Raw genomic sequence first — 22,670 nt, forward strand, 5'->3', positions numbered from 1 at the left:
TGTTTAATACTGTTATTATTTACCCTAGTTTAATACAGTTTTCAAAAAGTCTAACAAAAATAACCATAAAAGTACCATAAGACAACAAGCGTTGATTTTTTTTTAACTTCAGATTGTTTACTTCAGGTCTGAACAAGGTGAACACACGTGTTCATGAAATAATTTTTTTTTTTTAATAAAGGAAAGAATTCTAAATGCCTCAAAAATCATAGAACACTTGTGCAACAACAGAAACAGGTATTACAGGAAGGAAGGCTTGTGTTCTTCATCTCCATTATTGGGTTCTGACAGTCAGGGCCAGCTCAAGACATCTTCTTGCCAGAGGCAAAGGGCAAGGCAGCAACCTCAAGCTATGTTACCAAGCTAACATCAACAGGAGGCACTGCAAACTCATAAAAAGATCTAGGTCTTCAGCCTATCTCCAAGGAGCTCAAGGCTCTTTTTCCTCATAGCAGACCTTAAGGTAGTTATGCAAACACATTCCAGATTGCACACCATACTAAGTAAAATGGTGAGACTGGATAGGGAGCAGGAAGGAAGGAACTGCATTTTTGCAGGTGTACATGCGTGATCACAGCATGCACAATAATATACCTGTTATAAGGCAGCCCTTGTCCCAAAAGGCCCTAGTACAAAGAGAATGAGAAGTACTGTATGTCAATTGTAATCCTGACCCCTGTGCACCCTTCCCCAGGTCTAAAATCATCACTTCAGGTTTTTGGCATTTGCCCCCAACTCCCCCCCCCCCAGGCATGCCAGTGCTGTTTGTTAGTTCAAGCTTGGGTATAAACCCTTCCTTTTTGAAGACTGATGGAAAAAGGAAGGGAGTGGGAAAGATAAGCCAAGTGTTAATTATGAATTGAAGTGCCACATTACCAATGCATTTTTGGAGCATGCATTTTTTTTAATAGGCACGTTTGAAAACAAAACACGTAATTCACTGTTAGGAATACAGACAATGTAGATTCGGAAGAAGAGAAAGTGGAGAAAGAATTAATAAGAAAGTTTGAAAAGAGTAGATGACAACAGCCTACTTAAACAGCACCAGTAAAAAGGTTAACAATGTTATATGAAAGAACTGCACAAAACTTCTTACCTTTCTAATGGGTAAATTTTTGATAAAGTTCATTACAGCTTCTCTTTCTGGGGGGATTCTATACTGACCATTTGGTTTATTTTGATCACTGCACATTTTAGCCAACATTGTATTTGGAGCAATACCTAAGCAAAAATAAAACAAGCACCCTTCAGCCTGTTACTCGTGATATCAGTGATACAGAATTGGTTGCTATATTTTGTAAGCAAGAATATTTTTGTTTTATTTGAATTTATTACTGAAGACAGAAAAAGATTTAAAAATATGATTATGAAAGGTTCTATAGCACTTACAAGAATAAAAACAAATGACTGCATTTCAGACACAGGATTCTCACAAACTCATTTAATAAAACAATTTTATAACAGCAATGCTGAAGGGCAATGAAAAATAGCTTTGTGTGGAAACAACTTTTGCAGTACATAGATACTAAGGTTTTCATGGCCAAAATGTCCAATAGTCCAATTAATGTCCTGACTTGAAGGCCATGATACAATAAAATGTCTTTCACCTGACATCTCCCGCCCCATCTGTAGAAGGCATTTTCAAAGATCCCATGATTCAGAGATCACCACCCTTTCGTTCTTCCCCCCACCAAAGAAAGCAGAGTTTTAAGTTCTAACGATTGCTAAGCATGGGTTTTCAATCAGTGCCCAAGCTTTAGGTTGTCTATTAGCCAAATGACCAGCCACCAGCTATCCTTGATTGTTAAAGTGGTAGTGCTATTTCTTTTCCTTGTTCTTTCTCTGTTAAAGTGACAGTGTGACCCCTGATCTTTGAGTTCTTAAGGGCTGGGAGCCAGACATTACTGATACTTAGTGTTTCTTCTTTTCTATTCATATTGTGTCTATGCTTTTGCATTTCTATTGCTTCTATATAGATGCAAGTTTGGTAATGGTTTTCTGTAGATAGAATCTGAGTCTGGTTGAACCTTATCTCATGTCCAATTTCAGAAAACTGAAACCACCACCAATTTCTCTGCCTGCTGCAGATGGCAATGTCTCTTATGCCTAGCAATCAGTAGGACTTAAAACTCTGCTTTCTTCCAGGTAGGGGGAATGAGACGGTGGTGGTCTCTGGATCATGAAACCTTTGAAAATGTTCTCCACAGATGGGGGTGAAACATCAGGTAAAAGACATTTTATTGGAACATGGCCCTCACTTCTGGACACTTTTAACTGAACTTTCACAATAGTTGCAGTATTAGACTATTGTAACAAAAACAGAGTCTTGGTTTACCTTACATATTATATTTGTTAATTTTTATATGTACAAGACTCTTTATTATTATATAGAAACTGTATGCCTAAAATGAAATGTCAGGTTTTTGCATCCCAGGCTTGAGATTGTTATTAGCCAGGATGTGGCAGGAGGTCCTGATATCTGGGCCTGGTGTGAAGCAATCAGCAAGGCAGTACAGCTGATGCAATCAACTGTGCCTGCTGCAGGTGGGAGTCATGTGACTTGGTGAGAGATGGGTACTGAGTCACATAGGCTATGGAGGAATGCTGCAGTGCACCACTGGACAGCCAATCAGAGTGGGTCACAAGACAGTCTTGTGACTATGAGATCACCCTACTCTGACTGGTTGGCCCCAGTATATATGGGGCAAGCACAGACTCCTGGGTGTGGGTTGTTGTGGTGGAGTTTCTACGTGCTGTGCTGCTGGTTTGTGTGCTGATTTTGAACTGCCTTCTCGTGACTGTAACTTGCTGTATCCCTGACTTCTGGACCATATGACTGACTACTCTTCTGCCTGCTCCTTTTACCAATACATGCTTCTGCAACAAACAAGCCTGTGTCTGCTTCTTTGGCTCTGTTTGGGATCGCCTGCTTCTTGTGCTGTCTTCCTATGCTCCCATGCCACTTTGCTATCTGGAAAGCAAGGGCTATCCACCCCTGCTGACCTGACATGAAATGATCGATCTGTTCTAGAATTATGGCTCGAGAGCAGTGGTTCCAAAAGTTCTCCTCAGGAGGGAACTGCTTCTTTGGAGGGGCAGGGGGATGGCAGCAATGTGATCCCCAAGATCATGCTGCTGCTGTGGCTGATGGAGTTGACTTACTTTCCACAGCATCAGCCTCCAGGGTGTGTGTAGGGGTAACCCCATGGAGCTCTCCGCAGGGCTCCCCGAGCCTCTGTAAGTGTAAAAAGCCTATCAGAAACACTTCCGGTTTCCGATCACGAAACCAGAAGTGGTTCTCAATCATGATTTTTATACTTACAGAGGCTTGGGGAGCCCTGTGGAGAGTTCTATGAGGCTCCCCATACTTCCCAGAGATCGGCACCATGGAAGGTAAGTAAACCCTCCCATCAGCCCTGGCAGCAGCATGATCCTGGGAGTCATGTTGCTGCCATTCCCCTGCCCTTGCACCTTAAGAAACCAAAGCAGAGTGCTTTTCTAGCTGGTGGATCATGACCCACCAGTTTGGCAACTACTGTTCTAGAGTGAAAATACAAAGCAATTTTAACTTTGTAGTGGTCTATCAATGTTTTATTTTAGAATATGAAAATCAAAGTCTTTTCTAAAAGCCTAGAAAGAAATCTGCTTGTGCATACTACCTGTCATTATGCATGCACTTTACAACTCGTATATAGCCTATATTACTCTGTGCAACTCATTTCACAAGGAAATGTGTTTTTTCCCTCTCTCTCTCTCTCTCTCTCAAGAAAATCTATATTCTTTTCAGATATTCTGTCTTGTCATTATTCTTATCCTAATTAGAGGCACATTGAAGTTGTTTGCTCTGCTATCCATTCAACAATCCCATCACAGTCACCCATTACATTATGACCTCTTGAATATAATTTTTCCAATTTGGGTTACCTCTGGGTCAGGCAGATGCTTCTGTGCTGGCTCAGCATCATAAAAACTGCTGGGACATCCTCCTGCAATAGCCTTTGTCCTGTGTTTGAAAATATCATTTCCAAACAGCTATGTGCTTGGATATGTATTCAATCCTTTTTTAATGTCTGGGTTCAACAAGCTCCCTACCAAGATTGATATGTACCCATCAATTGGAATGCCAAACCCACCAGTCTAGATAAAAGGGTGGGATGACAAGGCCAGGTGATTTGCTCTCATCTAACCAGGAAACTCTATGAGATCCTCAAACCTAGATTTCTTGACCAAGCATAAGGATGGTTAGGTATGTTTTTTTCAGATTTGCTGTTAAAACTAATGCCCATTTGCAGAAGGCACATCCACTTACCTTTCAATAAGGAACCAGGATTACCGGAACAATGTAGGCAACTAGTAACAGGGACAGTATGACTAGCTAGATGTGTTCAGGAAATTTTTGGTTGCTCTTTCCACTCTAAGCCAGTCTGCTAACTTCACCAGTGCAGTGAAACATTCGGGTTTGTGTGCTTTGTAAACTTTTAAGTAGCTTCCCAGCTTACTCTGTTGGGTATTATTATTTACTGCATCAAATTTGGCTATTACTTTGTGTAACTGCAGCCAAGTGTAAGCATTCCCCATCAGCCTGCACATTTTACTTTTTCTACCTCCTCTTCCCCTTTTGTATAGTTCCCCTTTTCTTTGGGTTTTTAATAAACCAACAACATTTTCATTCCTGCCTGTCTTCTTCATATTCACAGGTAATTCAGGTGGTAGCCATGTCTGATCATTTGTGAGTACTATTGCAGCTAAAAAAGAACTCCTGGGTTCTGTGCTCTCTGGGAGGAGTGTTCTCTCTCCCCACCACCACCACCCATGGCCCTCTTCTATCTGGTTTCCTTAGTTCATGATGCAGCAGCAAGTAGATTTACTAGTTTTCTGCCCATTCAGCTGCTGACACTGGAAGCCTGTGAAGATGACAGTAGGAAGGGTGCATTAATGCTAACCACTAGGCACAACTCCCCACAGTGCAGCCTCCAGTTCCTTTCTTGATATCATCACATCAGTTAATTTCTCTGTAAATAAATCTGTGCATTTCATTACACAAGGGAGATATTCTGAAACATTAAATGTTGCTATTCAAATATATATGTATTTACCAGCACTAGCAGTCAGGTTTGTTTTTTGTTCTATCCGAAAGCGAATTTCCTCCACAACTTGCTCAGCTGATGTTCCAAAGACAACCGAGTTCATACAACTTGTTGATGGCTGTTGTTTCTGTTCTTCTACATGCAGCAAAGGAAGATGATCAGTCTGCTTATCCATCAGCATATCATCAAACAGGATCGGTGAACAGGAGAGAGTGCGCACACACACACACAGGTTGAGCCTCATTATTCATGTGGGTTCTGTTCCAAGCACTGACTTGGATGGCAAAAATGCACTATAGCAAATCAATATTAAAAAGTTTCTTTGCTCTGGTGTTTTAAAAACAGCCTAGCTGACCTTTGTGATGTAGGATTAGAGTCATTAAGAAGACAATCCATCAATCAGCTCCTCCTCCAAGCGCTTACAAAGCGCTTCACTCAGTCCCTCCCTTCACCAACACAAAGTGATCACCTTTCTTTCATGGGCTCAGGGGGAAGGGAGGGGTCCCCTGGAGAAGAGGACTGATGGATTGTAAGCCAGCTGCCCTCTCTCATTATGGAGGCTATTGTTAAAGGACTGTTCAGTTTTTTAAACTGATTTTAAAGGGGTGCATTTTCCCCTTCTCCAGGGATCAGCACATTCCTTCTCATTTGCAGAGGCCATTCGTGTTGAGTCAAATCTGTGTATAAAAAATCCATGTATAACAAGGCTGGACCTGTAAGTGTAAGAGACTATGGAAACTCTTTAAACATAACTCTCATTTGCAAATTCTTTTACATTGTAACAAAACTAATTTCAGCCCTCCTGCTCACTCTTTTTGCTAAGGTTTTGTAAAAACTTTTTTGTAAGGAATGGAATTAGGAGTTGTCATTGCTGCTGAGCAATTTTCTTCCAGAGAAAATTGTAAGGCCAATTTATCAACAAAGGAATATATTTCGAATGCAGACTTTGTTTCAGTGAGTTGCATTTTGCAACAAAAAAATTGGCAGTGAGTGAAACTGCACATTTATAGATATATTTCTTTAGATAAAAAGCCTACTTTAAGGGAGCAAGCCAGAGCTTCAATTAAGCCCATAATTCAGGACAGCATTAATTCCATATTTACTTAACAAAGAAGAGAAGACTTATCAGCTATTTTGACCAGTGTACTGTTTGGGAGAAGACAGTACAGGATTGATTAGGCTCCTGCTCATCAGCTATTCAGTGGCAATAATTGAGCTAATGAGGGGCTCTCAAGCCACTAAGTAGCCAGGAAGCTGCAGAATAAAATGGCGCACAAGCCAAAAATTGCTTCCGGGTCATGCTGGTGGCATGACCAGCTTCATTGACTGTGTTGTGCCACAATTCTCAAAATGTGTGTTGCAACCCACCAGGAAGCAGCATGGCACGGCCAAAGCAGCCAGTGTCAATTTGACCTGGAAATGATTTCTGGGTCGTGCACCATTTTATTCTGTAGCTTCCTGGTTGTGGCATGCTCGTGACCCACCAAAAACCAGGTCACAACCCACAGTTTGAGAAACACTAAGCTAAGCAATTGAACAACTTGATAAACCTATAAACATGACACACTTGATTAATGTTCATTAATAAGAAATCAGTCAACCTAATTAGCATCTTTCCAAGTTAGTCTCCCAGGCAATAGGAACAAGGTCATGGACCTTCTTCTACTGAAATTAATAGGGACCCTCAAGTGCAGAGGAGCTTCCTATGTGTTTTTCGACAAACACGAATTCTAGACCATGGCATCCATTAGTTGATCTCCTCACTAGCAGCTAAACAGAGTTCATTAGACTACCAACACACTTTAAGAAAGCAGCACACTTAAAAATAAACATTGTCAATCTTGTTGCCAAACAGCAATTCTATTAAAGATAGCTGAAAGACTCCACACTTTCTGAAAACATTCATTCTATTAAATCTGAGTAGATTTGCAGTGTTAAAAACCAAACTGAGCTGGTGATTTTCAAGAGGACTTCAAACAACTTGCTCTGAAATACTACAAGTAGATAAAGCAATATTTTAAAATCTTCCTGTATAACTTCATGGCTTAGCAAGTTACAATGTCAAAGCAAAGCACTGTTTTGTACATTTTAGAGTAATCTTATAATGCTTTGATGAAATGCCTTTTATTTTTACCTTCATGCCAATTCTTTCTTCTTTCCAAGTACTCTGTAATGTTCAAGTAGGCTTCATCAAGGCCCATGGGCATAAAGTGGGGATCATATTCAGCTAGTATTTTCCTAACCTTGATAAATATAAATACAAAAGTTGTGCTGTCATAGCAAGAAAATAGATATCCTTTAAAGTATGATGCTACCAGTCAATACTTACACTATATCAGTCATTCTTTTAAAATTCCATTAAGATATAAATAATTTATTGACATTCCAAATTTGTATTGCTTCTGGTCCACATTTAAAGCAGGAACGTACATGAGAAACAAAGATTATTCAATGAGCAAACTTAACTATATTATGCTGTGTAAATATACCTCATATGACATCTAAGGGAAGACATGAGGTTTATAGAGCACAATATAATTAAGTTCACATGATATCTGAAAAAACCTCCAGGATTAATGGGAGAAATTTTAGATCAGCATTTCTCACAGTGTGCTTCGAGCACTTGTGCAGATCCTGTGTATGCACCAGTGGGGTTCCCCAAGAGACTGTTTAGGAGTCTAAAGGGCTCTAGAGACCGAAACATTTGAGGACAACAGGCTTAGATAATCCAAATGTTGTACTTAACCTAAAGAATAGTGATCACATGCAGAATAGGGCTCCGATGCATAAGCTAAGTAACAAAAGTTATTCTTAGTCATTAATAAGCAAAAATTAATTTTCAAACTCTGATGAAGTGCGATTAACTTTATCTCTTTGTTATAGTAGAACTACTTTTGTAGTCTTTCAATAACATTCCTTAATAATTAGATGGACACAATTTTAAAAAGTACATGTACATTTCAGGAGTGTCTAACATAAGGTCTGCAGGCTGTATGTGGCTCAGGGAAGCTCTTTATCAGGCCCAGGTGATAATTGGGTCCTGCCAGTGCCACTGCTTCTGCTGAGGATCTGGGAGAGAGAGATGAAAGGAGGCCTCAGAAGGCAAGGAATGCTGCTGGGGAAGGGACAGGCCAAGAGGAGTGAGGGAAGTAGAGGCTGCCAGAGTGCTAGAGAGCCCAATTTTCATGCAGGTCACCCTTTTGCTTCTGCTGTCACTTCACAGAGCACCTCACGGCTACTGAGCTGTGAAGTGACACCCTGGCAGAAGTGCTGCTGCTTAAAGGGCAGCCCGTTTGATAATTGGGCTCTCCCAGTTTGAGAGGCTACCTCATACTGTATTGATCAAAATTTGCACATTTGCTTTGCTGTCAATTACAGCTAATGAATTTGTATGTGTGAACAGAGTACAGGTGTCCCCCACTCATTTGACAGGTAAGGGACTGGAGCAGTGGTGAAAAGTGGAAATGGTTGAAAAGCAGAATCCGGTCTATTTTTAGTTTACAAATGTTGCTTCTGATGCTTTTTTAGCTAGCAATTTGCAATTTGCACCAGAAGCAACATTTGTAAACCTCTGCAGAGCTCCCCAATCCTCTGAGTAAAATAACGATCAGAAAACACTGCCAGTTTCACAATTAAAAACCAGAAGTTATTTTCAATCGTTATTTTTGCTCAAGCAGAGGCTTGGTGAGCCCTGCAAAGGTATCCACAGGGCTCCCCACACACCCCCAGAGGCTGGTGCTGACTTTTGTTAAGTAAGCCCCCTAGGATTGCGTTGCTATTTCTGTAGGCGTTTGGGAACCACTGTTTTTACTCTACACATTACCTCTAAAATGTTGAGCTATTTCAATTATATTTTTACACTGGGGCTCAGGGATTGGGGCTTCATTTTTACATTGATATATTTTTACATTGGGGCTCAGGGATTGGGGCTTCATTTTTCTTGTAAATGAAAATACAAGAAATATCATTATAAACTGTTTCCTATATAAGCTGTTCTCAAAAATCTTTACAAAAATTCCCTATTTGTATCTAGCAATATCTGACCTTCTACTAAATTTTACTATTTAAATCACTATGAGTTGGCAACTATATACACATCTTCAGTATTATCTTTCCCTGCATGTTAAAAGAAACCCTACAATATGAACCTGTTATTTGTAACCTGGTAATATCATAGGAGAGTATAATGATTTAAACAAATACCGTAGATACTCGCCTATAAGGCAAGAAATTTCTGCCAACAAATCAAGTTTAGGTAATCTCCTCCCCATATGTGCGGGTTACTCAGGGGCCAGGGCTGTTCAGGGTCTTTGGGGCAGCCAGGAGAAGCCCAGAGGAGAGCAAGAGGACAGTGAAGAGAGAATTAGAAGGCAATTAGTCTCCATGGCGACCAGGCTTCAGGGCAAGCTACAGCCAAAGTTAACATTTTCATTCCTCCTGTGAAAAAAGTAGGCTCAAGGCTTCCATTTAAATCAAACAAGCCTCATTCTCTTTGGCAAGATCACACTTGACCCTTCTGCACCCTCATTCCATTTTGCAAATGTTTGGCAGAGGTCTGGTTTTTTAAACCCCAGGATGTAATCCTCAATTCCATCTGAAACGAAGTCAGAGCCTGCAATTCAGTGCACCGTTACTTAAGAATAACACCCATGGAAAGCAATGGGTCTACTTCTGAGTAAATCAGGTTGCAACTAAAGTCATGTATTGCTTAGTGAAAGGGATACGGACTGGCGCCCATTGCCAAGCAAGGCTTGACATTATGTGAGGCCTCCAAAGGCAAGGGGAGCACTTCGCGACGCTCACCTGTATGTGTAACTGCACTTGCTCATGCTCATCCCTTGTTGCTCATTCTCCACTGTAAACTGAATTGGCTTATACTCGAGTATCTACGGTATTAAAATCGAGTATCTGCTGGAATTAAAAGAAAATTGTGAGATCTCCAGTGTCCATCAGTGCCTATGCATGTGCGTTAGCTTCTCCTTTTACAAAAAAGAATGTTAAGATAATGAGGCCAAATGCACCACAGATACAACTAATGAAATCACTGCATGGCTCCAGAGGGGTAGCCGTGTTGGTGATTCACAACTAAAGGTACATAAGGTAATTAACACAGTGTTGCACCTGAAGAAGGCAGACAGGCATAGGGAGGGATATGTACACAAATGCATACAAACCTCTCTCTCTCTTCTTAGGGAGACTTTAGCATGACAAGATATCAAGTTTCAACTGATACAATGAATTTTTATCCCCATGTTACAATCATATAACACAATCCTATAAATAGTTACTCTGAAATAAGCCCCACCACGTTCAGTGGGACTTACAGTACTCAGCTAAATGTGTACAGGACTGCTACTTTAACTAGCCCAGCAAAGTTATCACCAGTTCCTGTGGTTGTGAATTTTAACTACATTTACAAACTTGTACAATGTGGGATTATTTTCTAAGGTCTTCTTCCAGAAAGCAACAGCTTCATGACAATTTTTAAGTATACATCCAAAATGTATATCCTGCATGCATAGGTTCTCTACAGCATATATATTCTATTTGTTTCTCTCTACTGAATCCCATAACAATCAATTCAAGATCCTAAGGGGTGGGGTGTATGGGTGTGTGAGAGGGAGAGAGAGACAGACAGAGGCAGCAGTTAATCTGAATTTTATATCTTTTACCAGGGAGCAGTTTACTTTCTTCTGTTGCTAATATGGTTATAAACATAACATTATAAGTAGACAAACATTTTGATGAATGGCAATGTTAAATAGCAGCAGCAACCTGAGCAGAGTTCATTGGGCAAGCAAAATAAAAATGAGTTCATGGCCATTACAAGGAGAAGTTATGTAAATATGATTTTAAGATACAGTATATGCTTGCTTTTAAGAAACTGGGACAGGGAGGCAGGGAGACATTTATTACAGATGCCTGAAAATCAAACTCATCCTCTTTGAAATAAAGAAAACTGCTTATCTCACTTGTTTTAAGTCAGAGAACTGGGGGCATGTTAAGGAGACATCTCTCTCGAGGGCAGTTTGTTTCTGATGACAGAAAAGAATGCTCAGCACAACTGACTAATTCAACTGATGATTAGGAAGTGCTAATAGACAAGCTGATAGTTATTTGTCTTAAGGTAGTTCTGTTAGAAGAAACCAATCCAATCCTAACCCATACACATATTTACACAAACACACACACTTGTGATCACTGTCTTAACCATATACCTTGTTCAGAATGAAAGCAAATTCATGAAAATATGAAATTTTGAAACAATCATTTTTCAATTCAAGAACGCTCTACAACAAATTAAAACCATTAAATCAATGGATGCTCCGCTACAGAATTAAGTTACTTACCTCTTTGCTTACTTCTTTATATTTCTGAAAGTTTAATGGCACTATAGTAAGATGCGGGCAGAGTTTCTTAGCAATAAATCCAGGCATTGCTGCACGTACTCCATATCTCCTAGCATGATAATTTGAAGTAGACTTAAGAAAACAAAAACAGAATTTAAAATCATACCAAACACTTGTTTGCCTTTAATAACAAAGCAGTTTGAAAAGGGTTATTTATTATGGCTAAATCCACATATAATGAGGCATGCTTAAGTCCCATTACAATCAGAAAGCAAGTACCACATTCTGCCTATTATTATCCTTTGCATTTGTATACTTCCTCAATCTGCAAAGCACAGGAGTGCCCCCCCTATCTTTAGACCCCACCCCCACCCCATGCATATGGAAACCGCTGATGGGGGGCGCCTGTTTCAAAGGTGGCCATGCATTAGTATTGTTTAAAAGCTTACCAGGGGGAAGTGCATGTACCTGGCTTAAACAGGTCACTGGAAGAGGATCTGAAGGCCTTAGGAATGGACCTCAACAGATGGGAAACTTTGGCCGCTTGGAGGCAGGCTGTGCAGTATGGCCTCTCCCAGTTTGAAGAGGCACTTGCCCAACAGACTGAGGCAAAGAGGCAAAGAGGCCCACAGCCAGGGAGACAGACCAGGGATAGACTACATTTGCTCCCACTGTGGAAGGAATTGTCACTCCCGAATTGGCCTCTTCAGCCACATTAGACGCTGTTCCAGAACCACTTTTCAGAGCGCGATACCATAGTCTCCCAAGACGGAAGGATGCCAATGAAGAAGGAAGCGTTTACGCTCACAGCACAATGCGAAGAGCCTGCCGGCAGCCTGAATACTTGATTAAACGAGCTCTAACACTAAACAAGAGTTAACTTCCGCTTTCTGTTTAGCGATAGAGTTAATCCAAAATTCAGGCTGCCAGCAGCCTGTTTATATTGTGCTGTGAGCTTAAATGCTTACAGCAACCTGTACAAACAAGTTACACATTGCCCCAGTAAACTTTGAAATGACTTAATGTGTGCAGGGGGGCGCGGGGTCCTCCTGCATCTGCTGGTAATTGAAACCACAGATACGAATCTGTGGATATAGGGCCCCATTTGTTCTTCATATCTCTTATCTTTAAGCTACTCTTACAACAATCCTGTAACAAGTATTATGCCCATACTGCTGTTGGGGCTAAGGAACAGCTTGTATAAGACCACCTAACACAGCGTTTAAAATGTTTGCCTTCCACTGCCCCCCCACTGCATGGTCCCTTTACTGGAAGTGGCACCAGAAGTAACTGGCAATAATGTCATCACCAGTTACTTCCTGATCGGGAGACCAGATGCAGTGCAACAGACACAGGTAAGAGACTCAGGGCAGACAGGAGGGCAAAAAGCACACACTGGAACTCTGCCTGCTGAGCCTCCTCCTGCAGCTTGTGTATTGCATTGCTGGTCTCACCACCAGGTAGCAGGGGTCTGGGAGTCCCGTGACTACCACCAATGGTACAAGAAGAAACACTGACCTAGTAAGTTAATGACAGAGGGAAGGTTTGACTGGGGAAGTCCTGATTTCAGGTTTAGCCTCTTAACCACTGCATTAGACCAACTTTTATATACATTACAAACCAATCTTTGATGCAAGGTCAGGTCTGGGCAAATGAACAGTCACAAAGGCATAAATAAAATGAGCAGTGTAGCTGCTCAAGTCAGTCTAGAAATGCCCAGGCAGATATTTTTATATAAATGATTCACATCCCACCTTTCCCCCAAATAAATGCACAGTTTAGAGAAATAACAGTAAAATTCAGAGAGAGAGAGAGAGAGAGAGAGAGAGATGAGAACCAAATGAGGGTAAAGATGGAACCTTATAGCACCCCATACACCCAAGCAGGAGTCACCCATTAACACCTTCTGGGACCCCACAGCCGGAAAGACTCCTGAAACCACTGCAATTCAGTACACCTAGGCCCAGTCCAAGACAAGCCAAATAAAGCAAAGACACCATGGTTGATAGTGTCAATGCCACTGAGAGGTCCAGCAGAACCAACAGGGAAGCACTCCCCATGTCAAGTCCCCTGTATAGATCATCCTCAAAGGAAACCAGAGCAGATTCATTTCCCAAGCCTGGCCTGAAGCCAGATTAAAAAAGATAATCCATTTCATCCAGAACTTTCTGGTGCCAAGATACCATCATTCACTTAATCACCTTGCTCACAAAAAGGAGATTGGAGACTGGCCTGTAACTGCCCAACACAGGAAGAGCCAGGGAGGGTTTGTTCAAAAATAAGTGTATCACAGACTATTTAAACCACTGGCAACATCCCTTCATCACTGATGCATTAACAACCCTCTCTGTCCCCTCTGCCAGCCCTCCCAGGCAAATTTGATAAATCAGGTTGTCCAAGTGTCAAGCAGGCTGGTCAAACAGTCTCGAAGTATCAAGGATCCAGTCCACAGTCCCAGGCTGTACAAGTTCAAAAGAATCCCAAATAACAGGACAATGTAAAGTGTTAATGTGAAGCCAGATGCAAGGGATTTTCCTACATAATTAGCAAACTTATCACAATGGGCAACTGAGTTGACCTCCTCTCCCCCTGATTCCAGATAAACCAGAACAGCTCTGTAGGCGATTTTCTGCAGATGCTGTGCTGCAAAGAGGAAAAGCCTTCTTCACTGTCATGGAATGTAAAGAAAACATTGCGGTTATATATTTGTTCAACAAAAGACAAATAATCTTCCACCTTACCAACATACTTAATGATCCCACAGCTACGGGCTTGTCCCTCAGCTCAGGATTGTCTCTCATTTCTACAGCTGCATAAAAGGCATCCATGTCAATGTGTACAATAGTACAGCTAAGATCACGGTTTTGATCCAATTCTGTTGTAAGCTTATCCACCTGTACATAGATAAATATATAAATGCAGAGCAATTAACCAGATGGCACACTATGATTTATTACCAATATAACCCTCCAAGGGAAAGTAGTACCATATAGAATAGAAACCATATTTCTAGATAATCTTGTACGTTAAAAAATGGTTGGGTTCAGACATAATGATATACTATGAATCCTGGGCATGTGCACAGCCTCCTCCATGTAAGGGGTCTATTTGTCTACAGCAAATCTCCCCTTGCATGTTGCATCTTCCATTTGTGATTTAGAGCAAACCACAATATGTTGTGTCCAAACCCAGAAAACCACAGTTCTAACCATGGTTTGTGAACAAGTTAGGCTATCAAGCCAACAAAAGACTGTAGTAATCATTTCCAAAGTGCTTCCAAAACAAAGCGCTGCAACTTAAAGAACCTGAATTTTATTCTGTATTTTCTGAACCACCAATTAATCAACCAAGTTGCACAAGATTTCTGAGAAGGTATGTACCAACACCCTCCACCTCCCCCCACCCCATCAGGACAAGGACTGCAACAACAACAGTGTCAATAACTTCTAAGTCTGAAGGTCAACAGAGCAAGAAAAACCAGTTGAGGCACTCCAGAAGGTATGCTCACAGAGTTTGGGTAAGAAATTGATGAACTTGAGGCACAGAGAAGGCAAAGTAACTTCTGCTTACTTAATTAGCAAACACTTTGTCAAAAGCTATTTTAACTGCATGTTTCTAAGAAACCAACACCATGGTTGCCTGAAGGTGCAACTAAGGAGTTTACCTATAGCAGGTTTTTAAAAATGTTGATCCAAATTAATGAAGTTCAGACAAAACTGAGGTAGGTAGCCTAGAAGGAACACTTTTGCCCTTTTTTCCCCTATATGGCTCATCCTTCTCAAGACAAAGAGGGTGTTACCTGTAATTGTGCTTTCATGATTTGTTGATCTGTGATTTTACTTTTTAGCTTCAGCATTTTTTCAATTCGTTCATTAACTTGTTTATCTTTCTTAAGTTCATTTTCATAAAATTTAGAACCCTGCCAAGAGATTAAAATTACAGTACTTAATATGCATTATCTTATTCAGCCTACCTCAGTTTTCTTCAGGTTATCAACATTACAAAGGCACACACATAAAAAAATGTTTTACCCACCAGTTTGTAACATCATGCCTAGGGTGATGAAAGTTAGGACATTCAGGGCCCAATCCTATCCAATTTTCCAGTGCCGGTGCAACTATGCCAATGGGGTGTGCGCTGCATCCTGTGGTGGGGAGGTAGTCACAGAAGCCTCAAGGTAAGGGAACATTTGTTCCCTTTCCTCAGGGCTGCATTCAGGCTAGACTGGTGCTGGAAAGTTGGATAAGACTGGGCCCTCAACCAGCAGCAAATGAAGTGGCATCACAATCAATGGACAAACACATGGAGATACACCAAGTATCAGCAGAACACTACATCAAAATATTAACTTGCAAACAAAAAATGTCATTTTTTGTAAATCACTTTAAGCCTTTGTAAGAAAGGCTGGACAAAATGTTATTAAGAATATTCATACATTCCTCTAAATAAATATTAAGAATATTCATACATTTTTTAAAATGAATATCATCATCAGATGCTACCTAGAGCAACAACATTACAATCTAGGAACACTGTAACATTACAGCTGTCTTTCGGCTCAATATGCAACAATATTAAGGATACAAATACAAGGCTAGAATTAAACAATTTATTTAAGTGATACCCCATTGATTCCAAGGGGACTAAATCCCATCAGAGAGTGTAAAAGTCAGTGCTTTTTCACGACCAGCAGAGGTCTTCACAATACCACTGACTTGCCATCATCTCCCTATAAAATGAGGTTGTGCACAGGTGTCCACAGTGCCAGGGAATACGGTACAGTACTAGGTTCAAGATAACACTCTCATTGCCCAGCAACAGTTGCTGCTGTACATATGTACTACCTACATGCTTCCAGAGAACAAAAAGGGCATTACTCAAGTCCTCAGCTAGCTGGAACCACTCACAGACCATTGTTCAGTTGCTGCTTAAAGGGAAGTTCCAACTGGCCTCAAAGCCCTATGATACATGCCTCCTGAGCTCAATTACAACCCTTGGGAATTCTCTGAAAAACAAGAGGGACTGCATCTTCTCCACTTAATGGATTGCAAGAATGAGAGAGAGTAGGCCTCCAAGAGCATTCATCCTCTGACCTATTTCTCTCTTGCTCATTAATACTTCTCCCCCACCATCTCCATTGGGAAAAGATGACAATGGAGCCTTCTCTGCTCCCTTTTCTGCTTCCTGATAATGGGAAAGTATGAAAAAAACTAGGATATCCCATTTTTGACTAATTAGAAAGGAACACACAAGTCTGTAGCCTAAAGCCAACCTCTCCCCAGACATAATCCTAGCAAGAAAACAACATTTTAGGGCCCCAATGTCTTAAGACAATGTCCTAAGACAGGGGTGCCCAAACCCCAGCCCAGGGGCCACTTGCAGCCCTCAGGGCTCCCAATCTGGCCTACAAAGAGCCTCTGGCCCTCTGGAGACTTGCTGGCCCGACGCTACTGCTCTCAGCGTGAGGACGACTGTTTGACCTCTCACCTGAGCTGTGGGACAAGGGCTCCCTCCACTACTTGCTGTTTCACATCTGTGATGCTGCAGTGGCAGCAAAAGAAAGGCTGGCCTTGCTTTGTGCAAGGCCTTTTATAGAACTTGAGCTACTGGAAGACCTTCATTCATTCATATAATTTCCATCTCTAATAAATTCATTTATGTAAATGTATTCAAATTTTAAATGTAAATTAATTCTTTTTTCCCCAGCCCCCAACACAGTGTCAGAGAGATGATGTGGTCCTCCTGCCAAAATGTTTGGACACCCCTGTCCTAAGTCAATGGTTCTCAAACTGGTGGGTCACAACCCACTAGTTCGTGTAACATTTCCCCCGTCCCTTTAAGGGGGGGCAAGGAGGGTGCTGCAAAACGGAAGTGCTTTGCACCAGCTTTTTCTGAACATTATTTATTTATTTATTTATTCATTCATTCATTCATTCATTCGATTTATATTCCACTTTTCTCCCCGAAGGGCACCCAAGGCGGCTAACAATCAGGTTAAAAATACAAAACAGCAGATAAATATTAAAAATACAAAACAGTTAAAACAATTGAAACAAGATAAAATACATGGATAAAATACATAGCACGCAGTAAAAGACAAACTTATAACAGCTGCCCTTATGGTGCCTCGAAGGCTTTCCTGAATAAAAAAGTCTTCAGGCCCCGCTGGAACGCTAATAATGAGGAAGCAGCTCTCAATTCAAAGGGGAGGGAATTCCATACTGTAGGTGCCACCACCGAAAAGGCCCTGTTTCTGAGGCTCAGGGAGGCTGTTTCCAAGCCTCATGGAGCTCTGCAGAAGACCAGCAGGGCTCCCTGCACCTTCTGCAGACTCCAGCAGTCCTATCTTGTTAAATGTAAGTACAAAGCACCCCCCTTCGCCCTAGTGCCTTCCCAGAAGGACTTACTGAGAGAGTAAAGCTCCCTTGAAGTTTGAGAAACACTGTCCTAAGATATTGATCAGAGTAATATACTCTGTGCTTCCTTTTCTAAAGAAACCTGGCAACTAAACTCAGGAACAACTTTTCTACTGGAGATTCCACATTAACATCTTCAAGGTACTAGCATCTAACAAATAAGGGCATGCAATTTTACCAAAAAGGTTAATGTAGTTGCACTGAACAGATTACCGCTGTCAGATTTTTGATTGAATAAAACCAAAGTTACTGCTAAGTTATTCAGCCCTCAGGGTTGTTGTACTCAAGCCATATTTTTTTCTGTAGATTATGATTTGTAAGGAAGTCATGCGGTTAGCACTTTGTCTATACATCTTTGACTTTTAAAATCTCGTGGATTAGGTAACTACTCAGCAATAGAAAGCACGTGGGTTACACAGGCTGCAATCTTGTACACATTTACCCAAGAGCAAATCCCACTGAACAAAGTGTAATAATTAAATATATGTAGGATTGCACTATAAGAATGCAATGAACACAAGACAAAAAAATCTAATCACAAATCCCAGTACCTTCAAGGATGCAGTTTAATGCCATACCATTTGGCCATAACATCCCTCCCATCAACTGTCAAAAAAAAAAAAATCTCTAAAGCATTAGGCTTTTGGTTCCCATTAGCAAGAAGCAAAAGAAATAACAGGAATGCATAGTGGAACTCCAGCCCAACTCCTCCATCAACAGGAACACTTGTGATGACAGTGGAATGGCAGCAACATCAGCCCAAGGCAGAAGCATAATGTTTTAGGCTGTACTAGTTGCAGTCTGAAACAACGAACCTCAAGCTAAAATGCTCCTGACTGTTAACTAAGTACATAGTCAGTAGGCACAGAAGCCCAGGAAAAGAATACTTTCTAAACACCAAATTTTGTTAGCAGTGTGCGTGCTTTTGCCCTTAGTTTGAAAAATCATTGTAATGACTAAAATATCTTGCATTTACACTGAACAGTGAAGTCAGGCAGTTAAATCTGTGTATCCTTTACTGAGTACAATCAATAACTGTGAAAAGCTAAGGCATTAGTGAAAGCTTATACAAACAAACCTTGGAGGCTTCCATTATGATTTTGTTGATCTTCTCTTTATCCAGTCCCTGCATTCCAGCTTTGTTATCATTGAGGCCCATTCTAAGCAGAAGCCCCTCTCTGGAAGAGGCTTTGCTTTCATTTGTATCTTCCATTGCACAAGCAGCTGAGCAATTCCTTAAGTTTTGCCCTGAAAAAGACAATATGCATCATTTTAATCACTAAACTGATGAGGTGATTCGCCATCACAATGTCATAACACAGGGGTGTCCAAACTTTTTTGCAGGAGGGCCACAGTCTCTCTGACACCATGCTGGGAGCCAGGGAAAAATACTACATTTAAAATTTGAATAAATTAACATAAATTTATATAAATGAATATATTAGAGATAAAACTTACATGTATGAATGAAGGTGTTGCAACAGCTCAAGACCTATAAAAGACCTTGTGCAAAGCAAGGTTGGCCTTTCCTTTGCTGTTGCTGCTGCTTCACAGACCTGAAACAGCAAGTAGAGGAGGAGCTTTCAGCCCGCAGCTCACACAAGAGATCAAACAGTTGGCCCTCGCACTGACAGTAGTCACGTTGGGCCAGCATAGGTTCCAACAAGTCTCCAGAGGATCCCTGAAGACTGGGGGCTGCCCATGAGCCAGATTGGGGGTCCCCAGGGGCTGCAAATGGCCCCAGGCTGGGGTTTGGACACCCCTGTATAACATATCACTTAAGCAATGATTGCACATACCACATTACATTCATTATTTTCTTTGAATACAATTCAACCATACCTCAAAGAAACTCTGGGGTGGTAATATCAGGTTGGACCCAAAGAACTGTCAATAGAAGAAAAATGGGGACTACCAGTGTTAGATAGTTCCACAGCAGTCTCATGCTTCTGTAAGAGGCTGCTCAAACACATTATCTTTGGATTTATTTTCACTTCTCTACACAATGATCTGATATGAAGTACAAATTCTGAATGTAACCCAGTTTGTTTTAAGTCACAGATAAAAAATTCCTTAATAAAAAGGAATTTGCACTTAACAGCAGCATTTTGCTCTGTACGAAACATGGATCTGCATTCAAGTTTTGGGGTTTTTTTTTGGCTCTTTAAGTGCCTAATAGGCACTCCCTGTGCAAGCTTTAAGCAGTCTAACAAAAGGAAAAGAAAGTAATGCTTTTCCAAAATGAGAATTGTTATATTTTCAAGTGAAAAGTAATTCACAATGCAGCTTTTCCAGATAAAGCTGGCTAAACAACAAGAAAAATAAGTGAGCGATATGTTTGGATTACAAACAGCAAGAGCCCTCAGTTCCAAATTCAATCACCCCATATACTTTGTTGCCTTACTGTTTGCATTGGGAAGGTGAAGGAGGTGATTGAGCAGGAACAACAATCTTGCTTTGTTTTTCTGTAAGACAAAGAACAATCCAGCCATCGTAGAGATGTGTTGCTAAAGTTTTCCTTTTACAACAAAAAACCAGTGCTTCATAAAGCTATAGCTTCCCTTATGCTTATCAATTTGTCAAAACAATATCCCAGATTAGCATTAGAATTTGATTACCGCAACAAATAAAATTAGGAAGGATAATCCCACAGGCTGAATGTGCATTTTGATCATCTGTTAAATTCCACAACAGAAGAACTACATATTTGCTACATTAACGATGTTCGGAAAGTTCAATATAATTCCACTATTTATTAGGAGCTTGACACTTATGTGACATTTTCATTTTACTGAATTCAAATTTGATTTTGTGTTATATACATATTTTATCAGACATTGCAGTATTATTTTCTGGTAGCTAGATTTCTTTTTTTAAAAAAAAATTCTGGAAATTCACCAAACTGGATTTTAGATCAATATTTAAAGCCTACTCACTTCAGCTAAAGGTGTTCATCCTGTTGCTTGAGCAGCAACAGATTTCCTCCCCCCCCCCTTCCATGCCACAGAACACTGCAAGAATCCAATAGAGGCCTGCATGCACATCACATAATCCTTCTGGACTATCAGGAGCATTCTTTCCAGCCACTAGAGCTTTGCAGTTTAGAAGAGCTCTGGTGAAACACAGGATTCTTGTCAGTTTTGATTTCCTGCTGGTTTGCATAGTAATACTGACAAGGAGAATGGTGTGATTAGCCTGCATGTACTCAGAAGCTTAGGAAGCTTGATTTGGCATAGGCTGTTTCAGATGACTGGTTAAAGAGTGTGGCATTGTTGCCCTTTTTATTTTAAAGGCCTGGAAATGACAGCATGTGTAGACAATCATAGCGCACAACTGAATATTTTTATAAATATCCACTAGATCCATGACCTAGATAACTATTAGGAATCAACACTATTTGCTTTAATAAAACAAATGGCAAAACTATGAATTTCAGGAGGTTGGTGTGTAAGATAACAATCAGGAATCTATGCTACAGTTTTTCATGAATTACTATTTTGGTTGCACCACAGCTGACATTGACTTACATATGAATCTAATTGTATAGGCTCACAGAAAAGCAGCTTAAGATAATGTTAAGGCTTTAACAGTGGTGTACCTGGGGGACCTCAGGTACAAGAGACCCTGGGTGGTAGGGCTGGGGGCCGGAAGCATTCTGAGACTGCACACAGCCTTCCCAGCCTTCAGAAAGGTCTTTAAATGTCAAGTCCGGCTTTCAGCTGAAAATCAGAAGTGATGTTTTAAGGCCCTCCCAAGGCCTTAGCGGGGGACGGGGGGATGGAACAGGGACGACGGACTAAGGCCTTTTCAAAATTCTTCAAAGTGGAAATTCAACAACATTACTGAACAAGATTCCCATTTCTGTTTAGTCTAGAAAGAGCCCCAATAGTCAGAATCCAAAGAACAACGATAAAGGAGAACAAATTTATGATATGACACTAAATCAAATCCCTTGTCCTTAATAGTTTCATTAGTCATCGAAACTGCTTGAGAGAAATAGGAAAATAGTTAACATTCTGATCTCATAACCATCTTTGTTTAAATTTGAACTAAAGCCAGTTTGTCTGATTCCTCCTTAGGTGTGGCCACCAAAACCAGAGTAATCCAGCAAAAGTACAGCCAAAACTAAGCAGAGGGTGATTGTTACTCCCTAAGGTGTGGATACTACATTTCTGATAATGTAAGAGCAGAACAAAATCAGTATCTGCTGGTGAGCAGCCCAATCCTATCCCTGCTGGAGTCACTGGGTGAGGTGGCACTAAGATGGTTACCATTGTATCCTGTAGCCCTGGAGGTCTCCTCAGTGGAGGGGACTTTCATTCTCTTACCCTGAGAAAAGCCCCAGGCCCTGCAATGGGGCTAATCGAGTCTGTGCCAGCTGTTATGCAAAATGTCCCTATTGCTGTATGAAGCATAACTGTACCAGATTTCATCTTTCTACTACTATTTCCAACTACTTGGGAATGGAGGAAGAAATGAAGATTGATGAGATGAAATTTAGTATGATGCTACAAAGGGTCAGAAGCAATATAAGATGGTGGTACACAGACCAACAGTACCATGGATAACTACCCTAAACAAATGCTGGACTGGAGTACATATGCCCCTTTCAATGGTTGAGTGTTCACAGACTCACTGTGGTTATTTTAGATGTAGTTGCTATGCCTGGACCCACAGCTAGTCACTGCTGTCATCTACAATCCTGTCAGACCAATCAACCAGGAGCCGACAGCCCAAATCAAGATTTACGTTGCTCCTCAAAACCTATACAAAGTCTGTTATTTTTAATCAAATAATAAATCAAATGTTTTGTTCAG

The 22,670-nt window shown here is 40.8% G+C and overlaps 1 protein-coding gene across 2 annotated transcripts in view; it reads right to left on the minus strand.

The window, feature by feature from the left end:
- The window catches only part of POLK (DNA polymerase kappa), a 39,419-nt gene that overhangs the window by 14,653 nt on the left and 2,096 nt on the right, over positions 1–22,670 (minus strand). Inside the window, exons 2-8 of one of the 2 annotated variants that reach the window (XM_066617288.1) lie at positions 18,932–19,101; positions 15,237–15,356; positions 14,179–14,331; positions 11,438–11,569; positions 7,222–7,330; positions 5,097–5,222; positions 1,097–1,221 (exon numbers count right to left, since the gene is read on the minus strand). In XM_066617288.1, the coding sequence (XP_066473385.1) occupies positions 1,097–1,221; positions 5,097–5,222; positions 7,222–7,330; positions 11,438–11,569; positions 14,179–14,331; positions 15,237–15,356; positions 18,932–19,066 (900 nt within the window). In that variant the 5' untranslated portion in view covers positions 19,067–19,101. Of the gene's footprint in view, positions 1–1,096; positions 1,222–5,096; positions 5,223–7,221; positions 7,331–11,437; positions 11,570–14,178; positions 14,332–15,236; positions 15,357–18,931; positions 19,141–22,670 lie in introns of those variants that run through there. The other variant, XM_066617289.1, reaches the window with a different exon arrangement.

The sequence above is a fragment of the Tiliqua scincoides genome, chromosome 2, assembly GCF_035046505.1.
Source record: "Tiliqua scincoides isolate rTilSci1 chromosome 2, rTilSci1.hap2, whole genome shotgun sequence".
In the NCBI taxonomy this organism is placed as follows: domain Eukaryota; kingdom Metazoa; phylum Chordata; class Lepidosauria; order Squamata; family Scincidae; genus Tiliqua; species Tiliqua scincoides.